The sequence below is a fragment of the Takifugu rubripes genome, chromosome 3, assembly GCF_901000725.2.
Source record: "Takifugu rubripes chromosome 3, fTakRub1.2, whole genome shotgun sequence".
Taxonomy (NCBI): Eukaryota; Metazoa; Chordata; class Actinopteri; order Tetraodontiformes; family Tetraodontidae; genus Takifugu; species Takifugu rubripes.
In genome coordinates, this window is record NC_042287.1 from 6346661 (window position 1) to 6357303 (window position 10643).

Below are 10643 nucleotides of genomic sequence, written 5' to 3' on the forward strand. Positions count from 1 at the left end.
CTGAGCCTGTGAAGAGCAAGGATCAAAGCCCCTCAGTTGCCTTGATTCTATTGTCTGTGTTTCTTATTTCTGCAAGAGACCAGGCACGTCTTGACCTGTAGGCAGTAGCCCAGATGGAGTTCTACTGGTCAATCATCTTTGTCTGGAACTAGAACTGATTCAAACAAAGACACCCTTTACACATGGGTATACATCTTAATTTGTATATTCATATAAATAGGTATCATGTTTTCCCCATAGTTTTAACAAAAAGGACATTAGATATTTAAGTGGAAACAGGAAATGGGGAGGGGTCCAGGCATCTGGCACATCTTATCTCCAAAACCAGAGGTCCAGGCCCTCTTCTACCTACGACTGAGTATGGTGTCAAAATCTAACTCCCATTTTCCCATTGCAGAGACAAGTTGCAATTCATTGTATTGTACAGTATGACACAAAAACAAACAATATATTTATTAATTGCATAAATCATTATGAGAATAAACTCTCTTATAGTATATTCTACAAAATGAAATCAGACTCATTAGTTAAAATACTGTTCTTAATCTGAAGCCTGCCTGCCTCCCAGAGGTAGTGGTCCACTGATGTTTTAACCTGTAATAGTAGGTCAAAGTGTTTATAATATTGTCAGTCTTTTGGGGGGGTTGTTTTGACATTGTTTGCTTTTGTAATTGCATATTGTATGATTTGTAGTTGTGAACGTTCGCCTGTATTGCATAAGTACACGCCTTGGGACTACGGCTCAACTTTTGTTCAAACTTAATGCACCAATGTCGATTAATGTGCCAATTCAATTAACTCATAAATGAAATCAAAACAAATATCTTCGCGTTGCTCCGTTAAAACGCCAACGCCGTTAAAATACGAGCGAAAACGAGAAGACGCGAACCGGACGTGACGTCACTTGTTAACGGAAACACTGTAGAGACGGTCGCGCACGTGTGACTTAACAAAACCAAGACGAATGTGCACGCTGATCTGTGACTGACAGAACAGCCAGAGGAAGGGCAGATCGACCGACGATCTCCGACGTTTTCCGTTCAGTTCGAGCTTTTATCAGACGGACAAAGGGAGCCTTTTCCCGCTGCTCTGAGGCTTGTGGGTCGGGACAACGGTGCTGCGGAGAAAGGAAGAAAGTTCTCGGTCGCTGCTCGCGGGCCTGCGCGTGCCTGCTTCCACACTGTCACCTGAGTGAAAACAGCTGGGGACAAGTGGACGTCATGGCGGACTACCTGATCAGCGGTCAGACCGGTTACGTCCCCGATGACGGGCTGACGGGACAGCAGCTGTTCGGCTGCGGAGACGGACTCACCTACAAGTAAAGACCCCGCACCTGTCTAAGCTGCAGCTCACATTAGCTTCAATGCTGCTAGACAAATATTAAAATGGCATTTTAAGAGGTTCACTAACGCTGTAGATTTAACTAATCTTCAAAGGCGATTGAGAGCAAGTTGGACCAAGTGTCCTCCCCCAATGACGCGTATTAAGATGTAGTCGGACTGAATATTTTCACATTTGGGTGGTTTTTACCCTGCTTAAGATCTCTGGCAGAGATGTGTGACTTAATGCAAACGTGTTTAGTCTTAATTACAGCCCTTTAAAAGTGAAGTAGGGGCCACTTCTAGAGCACACTGGCCTAAATCTATATCTGGGCTGGTGGTCCTGTGTTCATGGTGGACTCTGATCCAGCTATATTTAACATCTGCTTGGTCCTCACTACCATAAAGGGTCGCACTTATACTGGTTAATGTTGACACCAGTTGGATGGATGGATAATGAGAAGGTAGTCATTCAGAAATGGTCCCATGTTAGAACACGCTGTTTTGCCATCTATGACAAGTATCTGCTCCACTCACGCCGGGCGGCACCACCACAGTGCAGACATGTATGTAGTCATGTAATACGACACACTGAAGATGCCCAAGAAAGTAATGTGTTCTCTAACCTCGGGGAGTCCTCTGAGTCAGTCCCTGAATGCCTTTCTATTTTTGTACTGGAAAATGTTTACTGGAGCAAGTTGGTTATGGTTTTCAATTGTTAACAGACATGATGTGTAAATGTGTCAGGTTTTGGTTATTGTTGTGGCTCCAGGTCATGAATCTGAATTCTTTGTCCTTCAGTGATTTCCTGATTCTGCCAGGATACATCGACTTTACATCAGACCAAGTGGTGAGTTGTGATGAAGCACTAATATTTAGAAACCCAGATGACTGTGGTGTTAAACACATATGACTCTGTCCAGAGCCAGACTACCAGGAGGATTATGTTCCCCTGTGCTAGAGAAATTATGGTTGGAGTTTACTGAAGTTTGACAGTCTTTTCATCTCAATTGAAGTTTACTGTTTTTTCCAGGACCTGACCTCCGCACTCACCAAACAGATCACCATGAAAACTCCCTTTGTCTCATCTCCAATGGACACCGTCACCGAGGCCAACATGGCCATCGCCATGGCAGTAAGTAGCCCCTCCATTATTACCAGCTTAGTTGCTTCTACTGTTTTAGTGATGATGTAATTCCTCCCGTCAGCTAACAGGAGGAATCGGCTTCATTCACCACAACTGTACTCCGGAGTTCCAGGCCAACGAAGTTCGGAAAGTCAAGGTAGCGATGGAGTTTTCAGTGACTATTTCCTTGCAGCCAATCGCACCGTTTCACATTGTTTGTGTGTCTCATGTCATAGCCCCAACCCAGGTTAGTCTTTCTTCCCTTTTTCTTCTCCTCCTTCAGCGTTATGAACAAGGATTCATCACAGACCCGGTGGTGATGAGCCCCAACGAATGTGTGCGAGACGTGTTTCAGGCCAAGGCTCGCCACGGCTTCTGTGGCATCCCCATAACAGACAATGGCAAAATGGGTGGCAAGCTGGTGGGCATCATCTCTTCCAGAGACATTGATTTCCTGAAAGAGGAAGACCACGACCTGCCGCTGAGTGAGGTGAATGACCTTTAACCTCATATCATCAATCCGCCAATAGATAGAGAGGTGCTAAATAGTCTGATGCCCCCCAACCTGACAGGTGATGACCAAGCGGGAGGATCTAGTTGTTGCACCTGCTGGAGTGACGCTAAAGGAGGCCAATGAAATTCTCCAGAGGAGTAAAAAAGGTGAGAAGGTTTTTATCATTTCACTTCATGTTTTTTTTTACACAAAAGGATGTTCCTCAACGCCTCTTCTCACATCTGCAGGGAAACTGCCCATCGTGAACGAAGAGGGCTCCCTGGTGTCCATTATTGCTCGCACGGACCTGAAGAAGAACAGAGATTTCCCTCTGGCGTCCAAAGATTCCCGGAAGCAGCTGCTGTGCGGCGCCGCTATTGGCACCCACAACGACGACAAGTACCGACTGGATCTGCTGGTGCAGAGCGGGGTGGATGTTGTTGTACTGGTATGAAGACTTAGTACTGGGACACTAGTAATGGAATGAAGTTACGGACAGAATAGTTAAAAATCTATGCTGAAACGAGCATTTTTTAAACGATGCACTCGGTGCCTTTAATATTTTAATATTGTGGGATGAGGGAGTTGATTTTCTAGATTAGCCATATGAAAAATTCTCTGCGTCTTTGAGATGAGGTGTCGTGTTGTGGAAATTTGAGCTGATTTAGTCGCGTCTCATCTCTCTGTTGTGCCTGCAGGACTCGTCTCAGGGCAATTCAATCTTCCAGATCAACATGATCAAGTATATTAAAGACAAGTATCCAAGTCTACAGGTCATTGGAGGCAACGGTAAATACACTTATTTACAGACAATAGCTTGCAAACCACGAGGTGAACTTTCATTTTCTATTTGCTGCTGCCAGACTGGTTACCTGTGGAAATGAAACATCAGCCTTTACAAACACAAAAGATCTGTTTTGTAATAGATCACCGCTGTAGCCTGTCCAAATAACGTTGATGGCGTTCTTGATGCATGCGAAGCTTGTCAAAAGGGTTTTAGTGTTTCTTCTGATGATGTCCTAATATCTGTTTCCCCCTGTCAGTGGTAACAGCTGCCCAAGCAAAGAACCTGATCGATGCAGGGGTGGATGCGCTGAGGGTGGGGATGGGCAGTGGCTCCATCTGCATCACACAGGAAGGTGAGTGACCCTCCTACCAACCTCCCAACAGGGTGTGTGGTGTTGGCCTGCATAAAGATCATTGACTAAACTAAATGCTTGGACCACCTGACATGTTAGCGCGCTTATTGACCAAACAAGTGCAGCTTCAGGGTTTGGTTATTGTGTTTTTCTGAAAGACGACTGCTCTGAAAGGCTGGTGGTAACAATGGCCAGATTTATAAAAAAAAATCTGATGTTGCGTTATCTTATGTCCTGACTCTAAAAGTCAAGGTGTTCCCTGGTCTGAATCCATTAAGTTATTGGTTTGGTTGCTTTTGTGCATCATTTAAGTTGTAAAAAATGAAAACCATCAACTCAGACTCTTATGTTATTGTCTTTGGTCAGGTGTTAGGAGCTGAAGTGGCATTTCTAACATCTGTATCTTGGGTTAGGTTTTTTATTTCACATACTTAATGTTTCTGTCACAGTAGCAGTACTGTATACAGTAGATCTGTTGTGTTTGTGCTTTGGATGTCTAACTTGTTCTAAATAATTAGCAATCTTGATATATTTCTTTTGCTTACCATTTTCTTTTGCCAGTCATCTTCATCCTTTTGTCTTCTGCCTCCTCCCATTTTTCTTTTTGTTTTCTTCCTGTTAATCTCTCCTCCCTGCCTCGCACCCTGGTGTTCTATACAATGTGTGTGCGTGTGTGATTGTGTGTGTGTGTGTGTGCGCTCAGCCCCTCTCAGTGTACCACCAGCAATAAAGCTCCACAGCCCCAAAACCCACAGCACTGTTACAGGATTCTCCAGTAAGTTTCCTTGCCGGTACTGGCTCTCATTGGCTCCACCAGTGTGCCTGCGAGCTCCCCCTCACAGCCTGAATTGAATGGTTAACAGCTTTGCATCAGCGGGTGAAGCGGTGGTAGCGGTAGAAGGTTTGCTGTTGAGGGTTTTGGGGTTTTGCTTGTCTATGTATCCCCACTAATCTGTTAATCATCCTGAATGAAGGTTTTACACCACCTTTACTGCCACTGTATGCCGCAGATGTTGATAATAACCATTTATTACTCGTGGCAGAAGATTGCCTGTAGTGAAGTCTGCAGCCACCGGGTGTCGCTGTTTCACGGGGGTGATAAATCTGATAAGGAAATGATCTCTGTTAATCACCCGAAAGTAAATCTCAATCTGATCAGAGGTGCCCCTCATGTTTGTTTCATTAGGAGGGAAGAATCGTTGCATAGTTTTTCAGCTGGTTTTGTTTTGCGCTTGATCGTGGGAGTTTTGGGTTCAAATTTTGTATTTCATTTCTCCTAAAATGGGGAAATTCACAGAATAAGGACGTTTTTGCTTTTCAGTTATTGGTTGGGTGTGGAGATTTGTGAGCTGATGTAACGTGTTCAACTTCTCCTTATTTCCCTAAACTTGCAGCGTCAGCCTGGCTACTCATTTACTGTGTGGACTGTATCGTCACCTAATTTGCTCATTGTCTTGCATGCCCATCAAAATTCATTCATTCATACATTTCTGACAAGCTGTCTTCCCGCAGAGAATTCCTGTGTCCAAATATTATGTAACCAAACAATTTAATACTTGGTTTTAAGCTAAAGTATAACAAATGCTCCTGAAACATGGTACTATATGGAGAGAAGGAAGGGGGGAAATGCAGTGTTTCATTCAAGATATATTTTCAGTATTTGATCTGTTCATGTTTTAAAAGTGACAGTTGTTTGAAGGACAAGGTGATTGCTACCGTTCCACACTTAAAACTGAGTAGAAGCTGTTAAAATGTCGAGTGAGTACCGGTACACGTTTCTTCACGCCGCTCTTCTCTTCCTCCCATCAGTGCTGGCATGCGGCCGACCTCAAGCCACGGCCGTCTATAAAGTGTCGGAGTACGCGAGGCGGTTCGGCGTCCCAGTCATTGCTGATGGCGGCATCCAGAATGTTGGGCATGTTGCCAAAGCTCTGGCATTAGGAGCCTCCACAGGTATGAGAACCGAATATTTTAGGTCGTCGAGGTCAAATCAAATCTGACCCTTCACACCCTCGAAGACCGAGCCGTTTTCATGACTGAAGGATCATTGATCTGACAGTGTTAAACTACAGACGCCACGTAGAAACAGTCGTACTACTTTTTATTGTTATTTACATGAAACTTTATGTCCAGCGCTAATATCTTTATCAGTATACAGTGATCCCTCGCTATATCGCGTTTCATCTTTCGCGGCTTCGCTGCTTCACGGATTTTTTTTGCGAGTCGTTCATTGCAGTTCTCAAATATAATCGCAGGTGGCATATCCGTTTATAAATATCTTCTTGCTCAGAAAAAGAAAGAGCGCCAACAACTACCCATAACAATGTTCTTCTCTCGGAGAAAGACTCCTGCGCCTTCAGTAGAAACAGACGCTCCAGCGGAGCGGAGTCAGGACGAAGAGGCACAGCTGGGACTGGGAAATACGCCAGTGACAATGTTTCCAACCTTGTATTACTATATTAAAATGATTGTTTTAAACAAATTTTGGGCTTTAAAACAGGTTTTGATTTTTGGTTTCATTCTATAGTTCAGTATTGCATTGTAAAATAATTTAAAAAAATAAATAAAGCTGACTTCACGGATTTCACTTTTCGCGTGCTATTTTTGGAACGCAACTCCCGCGATAAACGAGGGATCACTGTATACAGTAAACCTGGATCATTATTCAGTGTTAGAAAGTTCTTTTCTCCCTGTTCAGTGATGATGGGCTCTCTGCTGGCTGCCACCAGTGAAGCTCCTGGGGAATATTTTTTCTCAGACGGCATCCGGCTAAAGAAATATCGCGGCATGGGCTCCCTGGACGCCATGGACAAAAACCTGGGCTCTCAGACGCGATACTTCAGGTACCAAAACACAAAAAACAAGCAAAACTGGTGATCTTGTACCAAACTTCATTGTTCGTAACCAAATTCAAAAGCTGCTTTCCTGCACATAAGTGTTTCCCCTGTTCAAAACACTTCCTCATTTGAATTGGGTTTTTTTTCTCTCTAGCAGTTCACATCCTGGTGTGTTTTAGCTTAATAATGTGATATTTGAATACTTTTTCAGACTGGTAACATATGGGGGGTGTTTGAAAAGAATCTTCCACTTATAGTTTTGCTTTTTGCATTTTTTTATGAACTTGTTCCGGGTGTGTCGTATGTTGAGTCCTCAATAGGTTCTGCAACATCACCGATGATGCGTCCCAGTGCGTCCATCAGGTGTTTCTTTTAAGTGTTGTTTCTAAATTTTCCTCAGAAAATGCATAGAGAAAAGCTTCACCTCGTCGTCCCTCCACCTTTTGTAGCTTCTCTTTCTCTCGACTCATCCAAACGATGAAAGCACGTAGAAATTAAATAAAAGCTGCATGTGCTTTAACTCACTCCCATCCCTCAAGTATTCTGGCGGATCTGAAACATCCTACCTGTCCCGTAGGTACTTTTTTGAGGGAAAGTTTTTTTTTTCCTCAGGAGCACTTTCCTTGGTCGTCAAAGTTTTTCAAAACCCTGATTACCTGTCCAACATTTCATGCTGGTTTTCTCTTCTCACACATTTCTGTGCCTCATCTGTTTTTTGTTTTTTTACAGTGAGAGTGATAAAATTAAAGTTGCTCAGGGTGTTTCTGGAGCAGTACAGGACAAAGGCTCCATCCACAAGTTTGTCCCCTACCTGCTGGCTGGCATTCAGCACTCCTGTCAGGACATCGGAGCAAAGAGTTTCACACAGCTCAGGTAAAAAACACACTCGGATGGATTCATAGGGAAACGTATTCATCTGTTCAGACCGGTAAAAATAAACTAGTAAATGGGATGTGAAGCAATGTGTTTCTTCCTGTCAGAGCCATGATGTACTCTGGAGATCTGAAATTTGAAAAGAGAACTGCATCAGCGCAGATAGAGGGGGGAGTCCACAGCCTGCACAGGTATGCTAACACCCAGATCCCCTCACTGTTGTTGTTAGCGTCTTCCTCCGTCTCAAAGGTTCACATGAGTTTCACATCTCACCTCCAGCTCTTCTACTTTGATGCCTCCACTCTCTCCAGACCCTCAAGAATAGTGTTGTTTTTTTCTTCTACAGTTACGAGAAACGACTCTTTTAAGAAGCTGCTACAATCCACCTACAGAGGACGAGCCCTTCCAGCAGACGCTGTATCAAGCTAACCTCGTGCAAAATATAGTCACACACTTCGAAAGCTCCATCGGTCTTCCTGCCAGTATCATCTATGCATTGTGTTTTTCAGTGGAAGGAGGGAAACGCAGCGTTTATCAACAGTGCGACCTTGAATCCTCCGCAGCCTCTCCTGTTATTTTTTTTAATGCCTGGTTTGTCCGTTTTAAAGGGAAAAATAAACGTGTCATAATAAAGCATTTGGTTTTGCACAAGCCGAACTTGCCTTTATTAAGAAGTGTGTTTAAGTCTTTTTTGGGGCTGACAAAGACTCAGCTGATGCAGGATCCCCGAGTCAAAAGAGAAGCACATCCTGAGAAAATGCGCTACAGCTTTTGTGAGAAACCTCAGTAACCACAACATCAGTTTCTCTTCATCTTAAGCAGAAGCCTCTAATTTAAAGTAAGCGATACATCTCTACAGCCAATGCCAGACTGTGCCAGTCAACACTAACTGTGTAGCTGCGTGTGGTTCCTGTAGGTGTTGACAGACGTAATAGATTTGAAATGACGTCTGTGTATGGATGTGTTTAAGCTCTGAACGTCAAAATGCTTGAGTAATGAAGCAAGAATGGGTTTTTCAAAGGAAATTCAGAATTTTGGGGTTGGAAGTACTAAAAAAACCACCCAGAATACACTATAAGCTTAAAATATACACATAACCACTCATTTCTGCGTATTCAGGACAGTTTAGACTGGTTAAACACACAAAGAGGACCCATTTTAATGCCAACCCTACATTATTACAGGATATTCCACAGTAGTTCCTGGGGTTAAAGGTCACGGCTATTATCTTTAGCTCTGCTGACAGCCAGAACAGATGCTCATAAAGTGGGTGATCAGAAACTTGTGTCCAGTATCAGTCTGGAGCTGTCAGCGGGGACAGAAACAGGGATCAAACCCAGAACGCTACACGTTGGAGCGCTGCGCCATAGGCCGGGCTTTAGAGTTTCCGTTCATGCTGAACCGGATCCGTCCATGCAACACACACACACACACACACACACGGAGTTCACCTGGGTCTTAATGAGGGTGGTGGGAATTACCTCAACTGTTCTGTCTCACATAAACCTCCAGACAATTTCCTCAACCGTCCCATATTTGCCGTGAACGCATCGTTGCGTCTCTATTGCAACATGTCCCATGTGAGGACAGCATTGTCCACACACGTGGCCTCCTCCTCTCCTCAGCAGGGTCTCCAGGGAGGATCAGGTATCTCGCCAAAAGGCACCGGACTTTCCAGACGGAACTCCTCCAGTCACACCTGTCTCATCTGTCACATGCAGATGTTTCCAATTAACACACCAAGAGACGGTCTGTTTGCAGGCACCTTTAGCCTCCATCAAAGGTTGTTTTAATGATTGAAATAACAAGACCGAGGGCAACAATTGAGTAAATGTACTGCAGGATGTTAAATACAACTAAAATGACAAAACAGCATCAAACGTTGAGATGAGAAGCATCGTTGTTTGAAATTTATAGTAGTTTATCTGGTACTGATTGCATATACCAGTATTTCCCTCCAATAGTGGGAAGTCCGGTGCAGAAATGGAGAAAAGATCGGGCCGGGGGAGTCCTTTCTCATATTTTGAGTTCATTATCCTGTTAAATACTCTCAATAAGTGCCCACAAACCAGCACTTTTGTTCTAACTAAAGGGCTTTGACCTCACAGGTTTACTCTAAAACCTTCCATAAAGGTTCCATAAAAGCATTTTCAAGGGCAGATACTTTCCATCCTGGATGTTTATTTCATTCAGTCAGCGTCACTCATCCCTTCACAGATGTGCTGGTGCCACGACAATCGTTAGAGAAGTTGAATGTCTCATTTTTCAGATGAATGAGTAATCTGAACATTGACAACAGGAGGTGGACACCTCCGGTGTGTGTGTGTGTGGGAAGGGGGGGGGGGGCCTGGCAGAAGAAGGAGGAGTTTTATACTTGATAAAGAAGTGAAAGTGAAATTAATGTCTCGAGCATTTAAAAGGAAGTCTGGAGTCCCCGAGCTGCTGACAGAGGGAAGCGCTGGGTCGGTGCTCATGGCTCTCGGAGGCTGGTGAGAACTTAAACGCAGCATTTTAAAAGAAACTGAATGGCTGAACATGTTGTTTTACACGCTCTCCTCTTTGATTATTGCTCTGTTATCCTAGTCTGTCTCTGCTTCTTTGACTTTTTAGACTCATTCATTCTCAGAAAGTCTTGAGTTTGAGGCTGATTAATGTCTGTCTCAGCAGAAAAAAGGAGGCTTCTCTTGTCACGTAGCAGTGACACATGAGAAAATGAAAGCAAGTTGCAACCTGTCAATGATTTATAAGGAGACTTTATCCTTCTTGGATTTAAGTGAGAATTAGGAGCATTTTAAACCTGTGTGGCTGTAAATGAAGGCCCTGAAGTTGAGAAGAAAGAATATTAACCCTTCCTAT

The 10643-nt window shown here is 43.8% G+C and overlaps 1 protein-coding gene across 5 annotated transcripts; it reads left to right on the forward strand.

The window, feature by feature from the left end:
• The first annotated feature begins 706 nt into the window (after window positions 1-706).
• Window positions 707-8454, forward strand: impdh2 (IMP (inosine 5'-monophosphate) dehydrogenase 2). Of its 5 annotated transcripts, none has more exons than XM_029833223.1 (15): window positions 707-1318; window positions 2121-2169; window positions 2353-2454; window positions 2528-2602; window positions 2729-2935; window positions 3018-3105; window positions 3187-3386; window positions 3637-3727; window positions 3982-4077; window positions 4781-4852; window positions 5887-6030; window positions 6776-6920; window positions 7644-7787; window positions 7895-7978; window positions 8067-8454. In XM_029833223.1, the coding sequence occupies exons 1-15, from the start codon at window positions 1221-1223 to the stop codon at window positions 8110-8112; spliced, it is 1641 nt and encodes a 546-aa protein (XP_029689083.1). In that variant the 5' UTR covers window positions 707-1220; the 3' UTR covers window positions 8113-8454. The 5 variants fall into 5 exon arrangements, with proteins under 5 accessions (XP_029689083.1, XP_029689085.1, XP_029689084.1 ...); XM_029833224.1 differs by having other exon boundaries at window positions 734-1318; window positions 8134-8454; XM_029833226.1 differs by having other exon boundaries at window positions 1233-1318; window positions 2336-2454.
• Window positions 8455-10643: the final 2189 nt, after the last annotated feature.